This window comes from Bos mutus, chromosome 5 (assembly GCF_027580195.1).
Source record: "Bos mutus isolate GX-2022 chromosome 5, NWIPB_WYAK_1.1, whole genome shotgun sequence".
NCBI lineage: Eukaryota > Metazoa > Chordata > Mammalia > Artiodactyla > Bovidae > Bos > Bos mutus.
This window is the reverse complement of record NC_091621.1, coordinates 33,854,627-33,872,520: the sequence shown is the minus strand read 5'-3', so window position 1 is coordinate 33,872,520 and position 17,894 is coordinate 33,854,627. Positions and strand designations below refer to the sequence as shown.

General features: G+C 37.9%; 1 protein-coding gene across 2 annotated transcripts in view; it reads left to right on the top strand.

Annotated features, from left to right (window-relative positions):
• Positions 1 to 17,894, top strand: part of GXYLT1 (glucoside xylosyltransferase 1) — a 51,644-nt gene that overhangs the window by 16,586 nt on the left and 17,164 nt on the right. For both annotated transcript variants that reach the window (XM_070370623.1, XM_070370622.1), the window contains 3 exons: positions 1,405 to 1,576; positions 7,004 to 7,129; positions 10,982 to 11,233. In XM_070370623.1, coding sequence (XP_070226724.1) covers positions 1,405 to 1,576; positions 7,004 to 7,129; positions 10,982 to 11,233 — 550 coding nt within the window. The remainder of the gene's footprint in view (positions 1 to 1,404; positions 1,577 to 7,003; positions 7,130 to 10,981; positions 11,234 to 17,894) is intronic.

Genomic DNA, 17,894 nt, shown 5'->3' with positions numbered 1-17,894 from the left:
AATAACTTGATGAGTGAAATATCAGCACCGTTTCTTGAATAGTAAATATTCTTCTTCCAAGAATACCACTTTATATGTGACTTCTCCATTTACCACCTTTAACAAAGTGGTGTAATAATGTTTAACTTTGTCAGGTATCTGGGGAAAGTTTCATTTTCTTAAAAGCAGTTTTTGTTGTTTTTTTGTAAAGAGCTTCACCTTTAGAATAATCAGCCCATTAAGGGTAAGTTATCAAGGTTATGAGTTTCAGTCTCCCAGTTGAGGGATCAGGGAAGGAAATCACCCCTTTTTTTCCTAGGAGGTGAGTATTCTGTGCTGAAGGCTGACAGTTACCAGTAATTGTGTATACAAGAGAAATGAACCTGTTTTCAGGCCTCAGGAACCCAGTAAGACCAGAAAAGCATCAGTTTCAACTGCTGTCTTAAGTGTCTCTAGGCCCTTAACAAACAAGCTTGTTAATAGGAATGGACAGATCCACAGTAAAAGCAGGAGCACGTTTTATCTATCTATCTATCTATCTCCAGGCTTAATTTTTTATCATGTTAATATAAATAATTGGTATAATTATTAAAAAGGATAAAAGTATAATTCCAAATGTTTAATGTTAAAACATTAAGATGTATGAATTTAATATTTGGGCCTACCTGGCTTAGTGGTAAAGAATCCACCTGCCCAAGGCAAGAGATGCAGAAGACATGAGCTCAGTCCCTGTGTTGGGAAGATCCCCTGGAGGAGGAAATGGTAACCTACTCCAGTATTCTTGCCTGGGAAATCCCATGGACAGAGGAGCCTGGCGGGCTGTAGTCCATGGGGTTGCAAAGAGTCAGACATGACTGAGCACACACACATGCCTGCATTTTTTTATATAGTCAGTTGTTTGTATTTAATTTTATTTAGCATATTTTCTCTTTTTTGATATCCTCATTAGTTGAGGGAATATCCATGAACAAGATTTTCTTCGGAAAACAGTTCTGGGTCCACTCTGCCACATGCAAACGTGAATACTCAAGATTCCAAAGTCCTGTGCTAATAAGCAATGTAACTGCAATAATTTTAGCCTGTAAAATTAAGAAAAATGATTGATCACCCACCTGTTCCTGCTACTTAGTAATATATATATACAACTATTAATGTTAAACAATATAATTTCTAATGCCCTTTACATTTTACAGAAGGGATCTCTAAACAAAAATTGAAGTCAACAAAGTGATTTAATTATATACATATATTTTTTCATATTCTTTCCATTATGGTTTATTGCAGGATATTGAATATAATCCCTTCTGCTATACAGTAGGACCTTATTGTTCAAACCTAAGTCTTTGAACACAGTCAGAATACCATGTTGTTAACATGTTACCCTGTACTAAAACTGTTGGAATATGTGGTTATCTTTTCTATCAGATATGGCGTGAAAATGCAGCCCGTTGAGAGAGTGCACCTAGCCGTGGTTGCCTGCGGGGAAAGACTGGAAGAAACTGTAACCATGTTGAAGTCAGCGCTCATTTTTAGCATCAAACCTCTTCAGTTCCATATTTTTGCTGAAGATCAACTGCATGATAGTTTTAAAGGCATAGTAAGTATTTGAGACTTAGTCAGGTCTGTAGAGTTGAATATTTAACATATACTATAGTAAAATGTTGTTGAACAAAAATATTTATCCTGCAGCTCTGCCCTCTTAGAGTGGGGACTGCTCCCTGCTGCCACTTGCGTCTGTGCATCCAGACCTGGGGTGTAAGAAGGAGGCTTGTCTCTGTGAAGGCGTTAGGCTGCTTAGTCCTACTTAGTCCTTTGCCAAGCATGGAGGTTTTGTTTTACTAACTGTAGTTCCAGGATGTTTTGACTGAGAAGTCCTGTGTCTTAATTGTGTTCCCATCCGTGCCTTGAGAGTGGCTCAGTCAGAGTGTGCACAAGGTTTTGATTCTGTTTTGAGTGGAGGGAACTTTTAATTGATAATATGGAAGGAAGTGACTTCTTGTTCTGATAGTAAGGTTTTCTATTTTGGTTTTGCATTAGTTGCAATCAGTTTGGCTGTAACGGCAGAAAACCCAAAATGTCTTAAAAAGATAGAAGTTTATTTCTCTCTTATATAAAAGCAGGTAGTCTGTGTTACGTGGCAGCCCCATGTTTTCAGGGATTCTGCTCTTTTTTCTCTCATGTGGCTGAGCCATCTTTAACATAAGACTTCTACCTCATGATCCAGGATGGCTGCTCAAGCTCCAGTCATCACACTCATATCCTAGCCAACATGAGGGAAAAAGGAGTGAAGAACAGTGTTCTCCTCCTTTCTAAGGAGACTTTCTAGAAGTCGCACAGGATGTTCCTGCCAGTATATCATTGGTCTGATCTTAGTCATGTGACCATATCTAGCTACTTGTGAAGATTGAAAATATACTCTTTTAATCAGGACCACTGCATTATCTTAGCAAAAAAAATTACTATGCAGGAAGAAGAGAACAGATAAACATAGAAGGGAGAACATACACAAAAAAGAAAATTCCCCAGAAATCTCATGACCTTGTGTTCTGAAATGGTGGTAAAAGTGACGGTGGTTATGCCTTAACCATCTCTGTCTGTCTCTCTGTGTCCATTCAGTTAAGCTTTCAAACTGATTTGGATTTTTATGCTTGACCTATGTAGGTAAAGCTTGTTTGATATTTTCTCAGGTAATTTAGTTCATTTTTCATATTAGTTGAAAAATACTACTTGTGACCTCAAGTCTTTTAGTTTCCTGCTAAAATCTTTGATTCTAAGAGGTATAAAGCTTTACTTACTGTTTTACAAGGAATGGAATTGGAACATTCTCTTAAGACCGTACACAAAAACTCAAAATGGATTGAAAACCTAAATGTAACACCTGAGACCATAAAACTCATGGAAGAAGATATAGGAAGAACACTGTTTGACATAAATCATAGCAGTGTTTTTTGGATCTGTCTCCTAAAGCAAAAATAAACACATAGGACCTCATTAAGCTTAAAAGCTTTTACACAGTGAAGGAAACCATTGACCAGCCAAAAAGACACAGCTTACTTAATGGGAGAAATACTTGCAGATGATATGACCAGTATGCCTAGCATGCAGGATTTACTCAAAATCCTGCATGCTAGGCTTCAGCATTACATGAACTGGGAAATTCCAGATGTCCAAGCTGGGTTTAGAAAAGGCTGAGGAACCAGAGATCAAATTGCCAGCATTTGCTGGATCATAGAGAAATCAAGCGAATTCCAGAAAAGCATCTACCTCTGTTTCATTGACTATGCTAAAGCATTTGACTGTGTGGATCATAAAAAACTGTGGAAGGCTCTTAAATTAAGAGATGGGAATACCAGACCACCTTACCTTTATGTTGAGAAACCTGTGTGCCAGTCAAGAAGCAACAGTTAGAAACCTGTGTGCAACAGCTGACTGGTACAGGATTGAGAAAGGAGTATGACAAGGCTGTATATTGTCACCCGTTTATTTATCTTACAGAGCACATCATGAGAAATGTTGGGTTGGGTGGGTTACAAGCTGGAATCAAGATAGCTGGGAGAAACATCATCAGCCTCAGATATGCAGATGATACCACTCTAATGGCAGCAAAGAGGAACTAAAGAACCTCTTGATGAAGGTGAAGGAGGAGAGTGAAAAAGCTGACTTAAAACTCACTATTGAGAAATGAAGATCATGGAATCTGGTCCTGTCACTTCATGGCAAATAGAGGGGGAAAAGGTGGAAGCAGTGACAGATTTCCTCTTCTTGGGCTCTAAAATCACTGCAGATGGTTACTGTAGCCTTAAAATTAGAAGACGATTGCTTCTTGGCAAGAAACCTATAACAAATCTAGACAGTGTGTTATAAAGCAAAGACATCACTTTGCCGACAAAGGTCTGTATAGTCAAGGCTATGGTCTTTCCAGTAATTATGTACAGTTGTGGGAGCTGGACCATGAAGAAGGTAGAGCACTGAAGAATTGATGCTTTTGAACTGTGGTGTTGGAGAAGACTCCTGAGAGTCCCTTGGATAGGAACGAGATCAAACCAGTCAATCTTAAAGGAAATCAACCCCGAACACTCATTGGACTGATGCTGAAGTTCCAACACTTTGGCCACTTGTTGTGAATAGCTGACTCATTGGAAAACACTGATGCTGGGAAAGATTAAAGGCAGAAGGAGAAGAGGGTGACAGAGGATGAGATGCCTGGATGGCATCACTGATACAAGGGACATTAACTTGGGCAAACTCTGGAAGATGGTGATGGACAAGGAAGCCTGGTGTGCTGCAATCTATGGGTCACAAAGAGTTGGACACGATTTGGCGACTGAACAACAACATGACCAGTAAGGGGTTAATGTCCAAAATATATAAACAACTCATACGACTTACCATCAAAAAACAGCCTGATTAAAAAAATGGGCAGAAGAACTGAGTAGACGTTTCTCCAGAGAGGACATGCAGATGACCAACAGTCATAGGAAGAGATGGTCAATATTGCATGTTAGTCATCAGGGAAACGCAGATCAAAACCACGGTGGATCTTGCCTCATACCTGTCATAATGGCTATCATCACGAAGATCCGAACAGCAAATGTTAGGATGTGGAAAAAGGGAATCCTGTGTGCTCTTGGTGAGAATGTAAAGTGGTGCAGACTGTGGAAAACCGTATGGAGGTTTCTCAAAGAATTGAAAATAGAACTACCATATGACTTAGCAGTTCCACTCCTGGGTTTATATTTGGGGAAAAAACCTAAAAACACTCATTAGAAAAGATGCATGCACCCCAATGTTCATAGCAGCATTACTTACAGTTGCTAAGATATGGAAGCAACCTGTGTCCATCAACAGATGAATGGATAAAGAAGAGGTTGTGTGTACACACACACACACACACACACACACACACACACACACACAGTGAAATGCTAACAAGCCATAAAGAAGAATGAAAATGTTGCCATTTGCATCAACATGGATGGACTTGGAGGATACTGTGCTAAGTGAAATAAGAGAAAAAAAGTACTGTTTAATATTACTTATAGGTGGAATCTAAAAATTACAGTGAGCAAGTGAATATAACTAAAAAGAAACAGACTCACAGTTATAGAGAACAAACTAGTGGTTACCAGTGGGGAGAGGGAAAGGAGGAGGGATAATACAAGGGTAGGAGATTAAGAAATGCAGACTATTATGTATAAAATAAGCTACAGGATATATTGTACAACATAGGAACTGTAGCTGGTATTTTATAATAACTATAAATGGTGTATAACCTTTAAAAAGTGTGTATCACTGTATTGTATACCTGTAACTTACAGAATATTGTACATCAGCTGTAGTTCAATAAAATAACCAAAATAAAAGCCTTACTTAACCATTTTAAAATATTTATAGTTTCTGTATCTGTGATATGTGCTTTTCTGATCCTAAGGTCATTATCTGGGTTGTTTTCTGAAATATTAACAGAAGAATTAATCTTGTCCTAACAGTTCAAAGACCAGCAACAGATTGCTACCAACTGTGGAAGCCTTTGAAAATATAATATAAAAGTAAAATAAATTTATTGCTTCATCTTATATGCAGCTCTCTGTTGTCTTCAAATCTGGATGAGTTATTGCTTGTGTAGTATTATTATATTTTTAAACTTAGTTTTTCATTAACTATCATAGTTAACTCTGAGAATGTTTGGGTTTTCTTTTGATGAAAGAGAATCAAATATTTTCTGGAATGTGCTTTTACTGCAAAAAAGATGACTAGATACTGGAGCTTTAAAAATGATTAAGATTTCATTTTGATGTTGGTATTTAAAGGGTCTTTAATAAGTGATTAATAAGTCACGCAAGGGTAATAAAATGCTAGTGTTTGAAACTAGTTGATGGAGACATCAAAGCTGTGTTGGATATAAAGCTATTCCCTTAAACTATGTTGGAAGGCATATGTTCCTTCCAAACATATGTTGGAAGAAAAGAAGAAGGAGGATGTTTCTAAAAATTACTTGAACACAGACATAATTCAAAAAGAGACCTTCAGTCTGTATTTTTTTCTTCTCCCAGAGATTGTGAATGCTCTGTAGAAAATTTACATCAACAATACTGTTGAAGCAGCAATGATAGGTAACGCTTTCTGAATTTGAAACAATTCAGAGTCTCCAGATGCATTCAGGAAACTAAAATGTATTCATTATAGATTTTCAGATGAGAAAATCAGATTTTGCTTTTTTTTGTAATGATTTTTAAAAAATTGGCACTGGAAGAATTTCCCTGGCAGACCAGTGGTAAGGACTTGGAGCTTTTCTGGCCAAGGGCCTGGGTTCAGTCCCTGATTGGAGAGATGTGAGATCCTGTGGGCCGCACAGTGCGGCCAGAAACAAAAACTCTGCGTTAGATATATATTTACTGAAATATTTAATCATGAGGAATATCTATGAATATAGAAAATGCATAGATAAATATTTTCTTTCTTTTTTAAAAAATATATTTTGGCCATGCGTCACAGCATGTGGGATCTTAGTTTCCCAGCCAGGGATGAACCTGAGCCCCCTGCGGTGGAAACATGGAGTCTTAACCACTGGACCACCAGAGAAGTCCTGATAATATTTTCTCATCAGTTCTTTCCGTTGATCTGACTCGGATTGTAAACATTTTCTATTATGTCATACATACGATGGTAATAAAATTAGTGCTTAATTTTTCTGACTTCAACTTGTTTAAGGATTGAGAAGATTTGTACATCAGGTCAAGTTTGATGGAGGTGAACAGTTTGTATAGTTCTTTCAACTTCCTGGTTTTTTGACTGATACTCTTATCCTTTTAATTGTCCCTTAGATCTTTATGGTGAATTCTTTCTAGCTATTAGAATGATTTTAAGATTTTGAATGAAAACGGTGGGAAAGAAAAATCTTCTTTCTCTTAACTGTGTATGACATACGATGTATAACATCTTAATTTTTAGCTTTTGAAAAATAATCTTGGTTTATAATTTTGCAGAAGTTTGAATTGAGTTCTTTTATTTTTTTTTATTGTAGCTTGACAGCTGGTCATTTCTGCAAACATTTAATTATTCATTATACCCGATAACTTTTCCAAGTGAGAATGCAGCAGAGTGGAAAAAACTGTTTAAACCGTGTGCTTCCCAGAGATTGTTCTTGCCAGTAAGTTTTTCTCCAGTGTTTTTTGTTTGCATCTTGCTTTTACACACGAGTTAATGAAGAGTTTCATGTAAATCAGTTAAATGAACACACACAAATTATTTTCCCTTTGAATATTAGAAGAAAGAAAAAACTTCCCATAGAACAAATAAAAGCTATGGTAAAATATGCTGTTAAAAATGAAAAGTGTAAGTAATTTCTGTTGCAATACTATTTCTTACATTTTAATTTATTCAATTGCTATAAACTGTTTCTTCTCTGAGGAGGAGTTGCCTGTCTGCCTGCTAAGTCACTTCAGTTGTGTCCGATTCTTGCGACCCCATGGACTATGGCCCACCAGGCTCCTCTGGCCAGGGGATTCTCTACGCAGGAATAGTGGAGTGGGTTGCCATGCCCTTCTCCAGGGAATCTTCCCGACCCAGGGACTGTACCCACGTCTCTTATGCTTCCTGCATTGGCAGGCAGGTTCTTTACTGCTAGCGCCATGTGGGAAGCCCTGAGAAGGAGTTAGAGGTTATCAGATCTTAATGCAGCCAAGTCTTTGCCAGTAGGAATGCAGTGGCAGGATCACCTGCCAGTTGCAGGCTGCATTTGTAATTTGGGAAATGAAGCAGTTTATTAAATAACTATTTCTGTTTTAACAGCAAGTCAGTTCACCTTTTCTAGCTGGTGCTTTTAACACAGAAACAGAATTTGAGGCACGTGAACTAAAAGGGAAATGGGAACCATTTATTCAGTGGGGCTCTTTGGTGGTAGTCTCTGGTGATAAACCCTGATTATTATTTTTTTAATCTAAAAATATTCAGGGACTTCCCTGGTGGTCCAGTGATTAAGACTCTGCCCCCAGTGTAGAGGGCCCAGGTTTGAGCCCTAGTTAGGGAACTAGATCCCACTGCCACAGCTAGCGATAGAGGATCCCATGTGTCGCTATTAAGACCCAGTACACTCAAACAAGTAATAAATAAATATTTTTAAAAATATTCAGAAGCAAGATTACCTCTTCCATTTTAATTCACCCACATTTAAAAAATTCTCAGTAGTTGTTAAAACCACTATAATGTTTAAAATAATTACGGTAGTAGAAATATTGAAAGTGCATGAGTTCTGTATAGGAATTATCGGGAAGAAGCTTGTTTGTTATTAAGTGGAATAAGGCAGTTCTTAGCATATTGAGAATAGAGTTTGTCAAATCTAGAATGTCAGTTAAGATTTAAAATCATGTTACATTTTGATAGCTGAATCTGCCTAACCAGTAGGTTTATTGCTGGGCATAAAAAGTCTTGATCCTAGGCTATCTTCCTTGTTGTCTGCCTCCCTTGTAAGAAGCACACAAATAAGGGATTAAGAGGGGAAAAGCCTAAGAAGTTTTAGATAACTTCATGCAGGCTTTAAATTTTAAAAATTAAAAAAAATATTTAGGTTGAATCATTGCAGTGTTACATCATTTAATTAGTAGTTTGAGTGCCTTTGTTCTGCCACGTATCCGTACTGAAGTGCTGTGCATATAGGAATGAATATGTACCCAGATTTCTTGTTTTCATAGAGTTTATTGTCTGATATGGGAGATGAACATTTAAACAAGCACTTTATGACATTAAATAAACAAGAATACACCACTGGAAAGCAATGAGTGGTGAAAGAAGCATGAGGTTACAACCACTGCTCTTCTGTTTTATTCAGCATTGTAAAGTTTACTTGTTGATGTTTTGATAGGAAGTTTGCCAGATCATTTAATGATGTGATGTAGTTAAAAATTTGAAATGCTGAAATTAAATACTTGAAACCTGTCAAATTGTTCTTGTACTTCATTCACTCTTAGTTCTGCATCTTTTTAACCAGTTCTAAGTAAGTTGATTCTTCATTTTTCTTAAATGAAGAATTTTCCTAAAGTATTTACTGAAGTAGTTAAGTAAAAACCTTAACTTTCTCCTCTTTTAAAATGGAGGGATTAAGGGACTTCCCTGGTCCAGTGGTTAAGAATCTACCTTACAGTGCAGGGATGTGGTTTCGATCCCTGAACAGGCAACCAACATCCCACGTGCCACAGGGCAGCTAAGCCTGCACACTGCAGGAAAGACCCCATGTTCCACGACTAAGACCTGACACAGCCAAGTCAATTAATAAACATTAAAAAACTTTTTTAAAAAATGGAGGGATTAAAAGATCCAATGTAAGCTCTGGCAAATCTTCCTTCCTCCAGAAGGAACCATAGAAAAATACTGATGTGATTGTCATTTCACCTTATGTGTGAAGGTGGACTTCCTTGGTGGCTTCCAGGTGGACTTCCCTGGTGGCTCAGTGGTAAAGCGTCCACCTGCAATGCAGGAAACGTGGGTTCCATCCCTGGGTTGAGAAGATCCCCTGAGGAGGAAGTGATTACCCACTCCAGTATTCTTGGCTGGGAAATCCTATGGACAGAGGAGCCTAGTGGGCTACAGTCCAGAGTCACAAAGAGTGGGACATGACTAAGTGACAGAACACACACACACACACACATACAACGTGACCGCCGATGGCAGTGGCTCCCGACAGTGACCTTGGAGCTTCCTGTAGCGTCTTCCTAGATTGCTAACAATACAGTAGTCTGTAAACACATTTGTCTCATGGTACAGAAGCAAAACAATTGCGTTCGCTTTTCTGTCCTCCAAAAAAGAAGAGAGGGACAGACAGACAGACACATACATACATATCCTTTTAATTATAGTCCTTGAACAAGTGAACCTTCTCTATTCAGGCTCTGTGGTTAACTGTCAGGTTTTTTTCCCTCAGCCTGCTATTAAATCTGGGGGCATGGAGTGATTTCAGCTTCGCAACTGGTCATTAAGGTGATGGCTTAACCCTAGCTTCAGAAGGAGGCAGCAGCTTTGAAAGGGAGCAGAATGAGGATCAAGCTCTTATCCTCATTATATTCTTAACCAAAAAGCTTTAATTTAGGTTAACCTAATCATTGAGTCTTACTAGTACACTGGGATAGACAAATTTAAATTTGCAGGGGTCAGATTCTAAAGTCTTTGGGTGAGGCAGAAATAAAAACTTACCCTTGAAAATTCCTGTAAAAGATACATGTTGGAGGTTTAACCCCCGGAGTGGGGAAGATCCTATGGAGTAGGAAAGGGCAACCTACTCCAACATTCTTGCCTGAAACATTCCATGGACAGAGGAACTTGGCAGGCTGCAGGCCACGGGGCTGCAAAGAGTTAGACACAGCTGAATACAGCCAGAGCAGAAAGGAGGTTTGACATGTCTTGGAGAAGTGACATAGCCAGTCTTCCAAGACAAGTCTTGTTTTAGCCCTTGCTATTTAAATGCAGGATCTTTGATTTGTTAGGAGATGGTCAGCTCATCTTTAAGAGCATGGACTCAAGCTTGGTGGTCTGGATTTCAATTTTGGCTCTACTGATTGCTGGCTGAGGGCATTATGAAGTAAAGGTACCAGTTATTAGTGTTACGGTAGAGGGGACAAGTTCAGATCTTCATTTGTATTGGCTAATTTCTGTATTTATCTCAGGAAATTAAGATTTGCTATGTCAGTTCACCAAAGGTAATGTTGTTTTCCATTATGGAAAACATTTCCTCCCTAGTCGTTGAGGATATTGCTTTTACTTTTTTAGTCTAGTTTTTAGTATTGAGTTTTTATTCTGATGTGTTTTCATAGCTTTTCTTCTTTAAAAGTTAATAAAAAGATTAGCAGAATATCTATATATGCTATTGTAAAAATGGCAGACTTGGGAAAAATTAATTAAAAAAATTAATGTCAAGTAGTTTATCTCTTAAGTAGTTTTTAAAAAAATAATGAAAGCCTCTTGGTGTTTTATAATGAAATAGAGTTACTGATTCAAATATCTCTCCCCGTAGTTAATCCTGAAAGAAGTTGACTCACTATTGTATGTTGACACTGATATCCTTTTTTTACGGCCCATTGACGATATTTGGGCTTTGCTAAAGAAGTTTAATTCCACACAAATTGCTGCAATGGCACCAGAACATGAAGAGCCTCGAATAGGCTGGTATAATCGCTTTGCCAGACATCCATACTATGGGAAAACTGGAGTGAACTCGGGAGTTATGCTGATGAACATGACCAGAATGAGAAGGAAGTATTTCAAGGTAAGTGACTGATTCAGGTTAGCATTCTGCTCTTTTCCCTCCAGATTGTTTGGTTTCCAATTTAGTTTTGTTTTATTAAAAGCTAGATTGACCTATTCAGAATTTTTCTACTTACCTAGAATAATTGAAGCAAGTGTGTTCTTAGTATTCTGTTTATTAGAGCATTACAGTAGGTCAAAGCAGATGGCATTACAGTCAAGTATCAAGCAGCAAGTGTGAACATTCCTAGATAGGTATTCCAGACAAGAGTTGTCATTTTGTAGTTGTGCAGCCTCATAATACTTGACTCTAAAGTGTGATATGTCCTGGAGGAGCACAGATTGTAGTTAAGAGCTTAAGACTGTCATGTTAGCTTGGTTCAAACACTGAGATCTTGGGTAAGTTTTGAACATCTCCAGGCTTTGATTTCCTCATCTGTGAAATGGTATGATAGATAACAGTATGTATGTCATGGGGTTTTTGTGAGGAATAAATTAGTTAGAACGAGGCTTAACACATAGGAAATGTTGGCTATTTTGGTGCTATTGGAAGTTATAGTGACTTTTTAAAAAATTCCTACCATGTTTCTTGTCTCAAATTTTGGGAAAGTCCGGCTATTTCAATTCTCTGTGCGTTCTGAACGCATTGTACTGTTTATCAGTCTCATGCTGATGAGTCCTTAAGTCATTGTAGTCTGGGGCCATTGGAGTCAAGTGGTTTGGCCTTATGTTTAGCTTTGTCGCCTGTTCACCACAACTACTGGCCAGCTAGTTAATTTTCAAATGTCAGTTCCCTCAGCTGAAAAATAGAGATAATAAATGACTTAAGTAGGTTGTCTTTTTAAAAGAGACCCACTCAAAGTGCTTAGTATAGGGCATGACACATAGTAAGCACTTCAGTGTTAGCTAAAAGCAGTGATTTCTGAAACACTCATACTCACTGTTTAACCCTTTACATCTGGTTAATACTGAATTAAGCATTAAGGGATATTATCTTTTATAACATGAATATCTATACATACATATTTGCACATGTATATATTTAGGATTTTTCCGTTGGCTGTGGTGGACCAGAGTTTACACTGTTATTTTTATTCCTGTCTTTGTGTCTAATTTAAATCTATCGTCCCTTCGTATCCTTCCTGTACTTCACTGTACTGCTTGTGGCCGTCACCACCCACATCTGGACATTTCAATCCTAAGGCAGTTTAACATCCATCACTCTTGTCTTCTGTATATCTAGCCTACATAGGGCTTGTTTGTTTAGCTTTCCCATCTTCTTTACCTTTCTGAAATCTTGATGTCTTTTCAGTTTGTCTTCCACAAATGAATGCTTTAATGAAGCCAGTGTAACCTGTGTTCTCGCTTATCAGTCAACCTCAGTTACCCAATTTGATAATATATTTTGAGTTTTAAAAATGTATCTACCATAACATTTTACTAAATAAAGCAGGTGTCATACCATGAGTTTTCTTCCTTTTCTGATGGTTAGACTATGCACGGTAATACTATACCAGAAGATGGTGCTGTAAGATTGTGTGCTAAGGAATAATGTAAGTCCTTAGGAACTCTTCATTTGAAATTCTTAGAATTATGAGAAGTGTTATGTTGCAAAGAACCTTAGAGATAATTTAGTGTAACACCATTATTTGATTTTTAAGAACATTTCAAATTACAGCTATGTAGTTCAAATCTATAATTATTTATTTGCCTTTTACTTATTTGAATGTCATTCTTAAGTATATGTAATGGTTTCTCCCTTTTCCTTTTTGTGTGTGGTATGTGATAATCCAGCTAGCGATGTAGATACGGGAGTTGAAATAATTTCTAAGCTTTCAAACATTTGTTTCTGTCTGTGTACTACTAACTTAATGAAGAACGTATGAGGTGTATGATTGTATATTAATTTAGTAGGTGCAATTTACTTCATACGTACTATCCCTTTGTTTCAGACAACTCTGTTCTTGCCCAGCGGGAACAAAGATTTGCTCTGTTTTTAAAATATTTTATTTACGATTGCTGATATGTTTCGACAAAATTTATTGATTTTTTTTGTTCCATTTTATATCTCTTTATTTTTCCTGATTTCCAAAAATATCTTTAGCAGACATGGCTTTGTTTTTTTCCCTACTGACTCATAATTTCTGGCACAAATGTTAAATTTTAGAGCTCTAGTGATATAACTGAATTACTTGTAATAACTTTTCAAACTGTTTCATACACGTCCACAAATGTTATCCCATAGTTATCGCATGAAAGGCTGTAAGACAACCCATAGGACAATGACCATGTTTTAAATTCTTAATATGCTTTGTTGTCACCCAGCCCCTACCATTCATAATTATTCAGTCCCAGCCTTATGTAATATAATTATATATTTTAAAATTTTAAATAGTAAAATTTAGCTTTTTGTTTTATGTCTCATAATGCTGACAGACACTGATATAACCCTGGCTAAGATACCGCTTTGTATTTTGTGTTATGATTGTTTCTGCAGTGTTGAATCCCTAGTAGATTTCTTGACCTTTTCCTATTTATTAGATAAAAACCAAAGACTATACATAAGGCATCTTGAGAATTCTTTTCTTGTATGTTTGCTGTACCTTGTTTGTGTCCTGCCATTTATTATTTTGTAGAGTTTAATTTTTGCCTGTTTTCTCCATGTACTGAAGGAAGGGTATGTCTTTTTACAGCTTTGCTTTCAGAATATTTAGCATGGAGTCTGGCATAAAGTAGCAACTCAATGGATAATTACTGGCAGAAGACAGAAGTTTTAGAAACCAGGCTGTTACTGAACTATTTTTTTTTTTTCCATTGATGAATTATTGAAAAGTATTAAAAAATAGAATACTTACTGTGAGGTAGTTGTGATGATTGTTTTTACATATTTGAAATATGTGTATGATGGAAGGCTTTTATTGTGTTACATATATAGCCTAACTTTTCAGAAAACAGTAGAGTAACCAATCTTTGAGAATTCATGAGTTCTCAGTTTCTAGTGTTGTCGGAGCATGATATGAATAGTCATCTGTCAGTTTTATTTTTACATATAACATAGACTTATGGTAATAATGAGTTTGTTTTCAAAAGCTTACATAATTCTAAAAATGAAACTAATTTATCTTAATATGATACATGTGCATTTTTGGTAGAGTTCCTGAAATGAATATTAGAGCTGCATCTTTTTTAAAAAGTTACAAAATCATGCTTGTAAAAATTCAGGCAATTCATTGAGTTAAAAAGACACTTTTCTGCTTTACATACCACTATCCCCAGAAAGGCAATGCCAAAGAATGCTCAAACTACTGCACAATTGCACTCATCTCACACGCTAGTAAAGTAATGCTCAAAGTTCTTCAAGCCAGGCTTCAGCAATACGTGAACCGTGAACTTCCAGATGTTCAAGCTGGTTTTAGAAGAGGCAGAGGAACCAGAGATCAAATTGCCAACATCCGCTGGATCATGGAAAAAGCAAGAGAGTTCCAGAAAAACATCTATTTCTGCTTTACTGACTATGCCAAAGCCTTTGACTGTGTGCATCACAATAAACTGTGGAAAATTCTGAAAGAGATGGGAATACCAGAACACCTGACCTGCCTCTTGAGAAATTTGTATGCAGGTCAGGAAGCAACAATTAGAACTGGACATGGAACAACGGACTGGTTCCAAATAGGAAAAGGAGTACATTAAGGCTGTATATTGTCACCCTGCTTATTTAACTTCTATGCAGAGTACATCATGAGAAACGCTGGACTGGAAGAAACACAAGCTGGAATCAAGATTGCCAGGAGAAATATCAATAACCTCAGATATGCAGATGACACCACCCTTATGGCAGAAAGTGAAGAGGAACTAAAAAGCCTCTTGATGAAAGTGAAAGAGGAGAGTGAAAAAGTTGGCTTAAAGCTCAACATTCAGAAAACAAAGATCATGGCATCCGGTCCCATCACTTCATGGGAAATAGATGGGGAAACAGTGGAAACAGTGTCAGACTTTATTTTTCTGGGCTCCAAAATCACTACAGATGGTGATTGCAGCCATGAAATTAAAAGACGCTTACTCCTTGGAAGGAAAGTTATGACCAACCTAGATAGCGTATTCAAAAGCAGAGACATTACTTTGCCAACAAAGGTCCGTCTAGTCAAGGCTATGGTTTTTCCTGTGGTCATGTATGGGTGTGAGAGTTGGACTGAGAAGAAGGCTGAGTGCCGAAGAATTGATGCTTTTGAACTGTGGTGTTGGACTCTTGAGAGTCCCTTGGACTGCAAGGAGATCCAACCAGTCCATTCTGAAGGAGATCAGCCCTGGGTGTTCTTTGGAAGGAATGATGCTAAGGCTGAAACTCCAGTACTTTGGCCACCTCATGTGAAGAGTTGACTCATTGGAAAAGACTGTGATGCTGGGAGGGATTAGGGGCAGGAGGAGAAGGGGACGACAGAGGATGAGATGGCTGGATGGCATCACTGACTCGATGGACGTGAGTCTGAGTGAACTCCGGGAGTTGGTGTTGGACACGGAGGCCTGGCGTGCTGCGATTCATGGGGTTGCAAAGAGTCGGACACGACTGAGTGACTGATCTGATCTGATCTGATCCCCAGTTTCATTCTTTGCCCAAATGACATTATGTACTTTGCTCTGTATTCTTCAGACACTTTTAAAAAGGCATTTTGAAGCAGATATACATGGACATTAGCATTTAAATGTGCAGTCCTTTTATACAGCTTCAGTTTGCTTTTTTCACTTAGCAAATATATAGTTGATTTTTATGTCAGTACATATAGCCCATCACATTTAATGTGTGTCATATTATGGAGAAAGAATGATTTGATTCTGTGTACTAGTATTAATATGTAGTTATATGGTTACTTCTGCTTTATTGACTATGCCAAAGCCTTTGACTGTGTGGATCACAATAAACGGTGGAAAATTCAGAAAGACATGGGAACACCAGACCACCTGACTGCCTCTTGAGAAGTCTGTATGCAGGTCAGGAAGCAACAATTAGAACTGGACGTAGAACAACAGACTGGTTCCAAATAGGAAAAGGAGTATGTCAAGGCTGTGTATTGTCACCCTGCTTATTTAACTTATATTCAGCATACATCATGAGAAACGCTGGGCTGGAAGAAGCACAAGCTGGAATCAAGATTGCCGGGAGAAATATCAATAACCTCAGATATGCAGATGACACCACCCTTATGGCAGAAAGTGAAGAGGAACTAAAGAACCTCTTAATGAAAGTGAAAGAGGAGAGTTGGCTTAAAGCTCAACATTCAGAAAACTAAGATCATGGCATCTGGTCCCATGACTTCATGTCAAATAGATGGGGAAACAGTGGGAACTGTGGCTGACTTTGTTTTGGAGAGCTCCAAAATCACTGGAGCTGGTGACTGTAGCCATGAAATTAAAAGACGCTTACTCCTTGGAAGGAAAGTTATAACTGACCTACACAGCATATTAAAAAGTAGAGACATTACTTTGCCAACAAAGGTCTGTCTAGTCAAGGCTATGGTTTTTCCAGTAGTCATGTATGGATGTGAGAGCTGGACTATAAAGAAAGCTGAGTGCCGAAGAATTGATGCTTTTGAACTGTGGTGTTGGAGAAGACTCTTGAGAGTCCCTTGGACTGCAAGGAGATTCAACCAGTCCATCCTAAAGGAAATCAGTCCTGAATATTCATTGAAAGGACTGATGCTGAAGCTGAAACTCCAGTACTTTGGCCACCTATTGCAAAGAGCTGACTTATTTGAAAAGACCCTGATCCTGGGAAAGATTGAGGGCAGGAGGAGAAGGGGATGACAGAGGATAAGATGGTTGGATGGCATCACCGACTCAATGGACATGAGTTTGGGTAAACTCTGGGATTTGGTGATGGACAGGGAAGCCTGGCGTGCTGTAGTCCATGGGGTGGCAAAGAGTTGGACACGACTGAGCAACTGAACTGAAGGCTGAAAAACACCTCATGTATTTTAATTTTTACTTCCCTGACTACACCACCCGCTACTGCTACTGCTAAGTCACTTCAGTCGTGTCCGACTCTGTGCGACCCCATAGACGGCAGCCCACCAGGCTCCTCCGTCCCTGGGATTCTCCAGGCAAGAACACTGGAGCGGGGTGCCATTGCCTTCTCCAATATCACCTATGTGGGTGAAAATCTTTTCATACAATTTTTAGCTGTTTTTGTTTCCTCCTTTGTGAATGGCTGTATGTCCATTTCCTTTGACTTTTTCTAGTTTGCTGTTTTTCTATTTCTGTTGGCTTAAACTCTTTTTGTGTATAATGCCTCTTTATTAAACTCATTTTTCATGGCTTTTTTAGTCTTGGATATTCTAGGTTATATCCTCAACAAGTACTACTAGTGTTATTTCTTCTTGTCCAATATTTTTCCGGTAGGACTTCTCCTTTGCATAATAAAGATTTTTTTTTCTTTGAGTAGATGTGTTTCTTTGAGTAGGTATATTTTTCTTCTTCTTTTTTAAATAAGTAAAGTGTAGTGAAGACTTGAGCATGACATGATACAAGGGGTATTCCAGCAGTACTATCTATTGAATGTGTTGCTGGTCTTGGTCCTTGTTGGTCAACTCATATTTTCCTTTTCAGATCCTAAGAACATTTAGTTAACATGATCAATGACTCATTGCAGAGTTATCCTTTCAAATAAATTGTTTTCTTACTATTTCCTT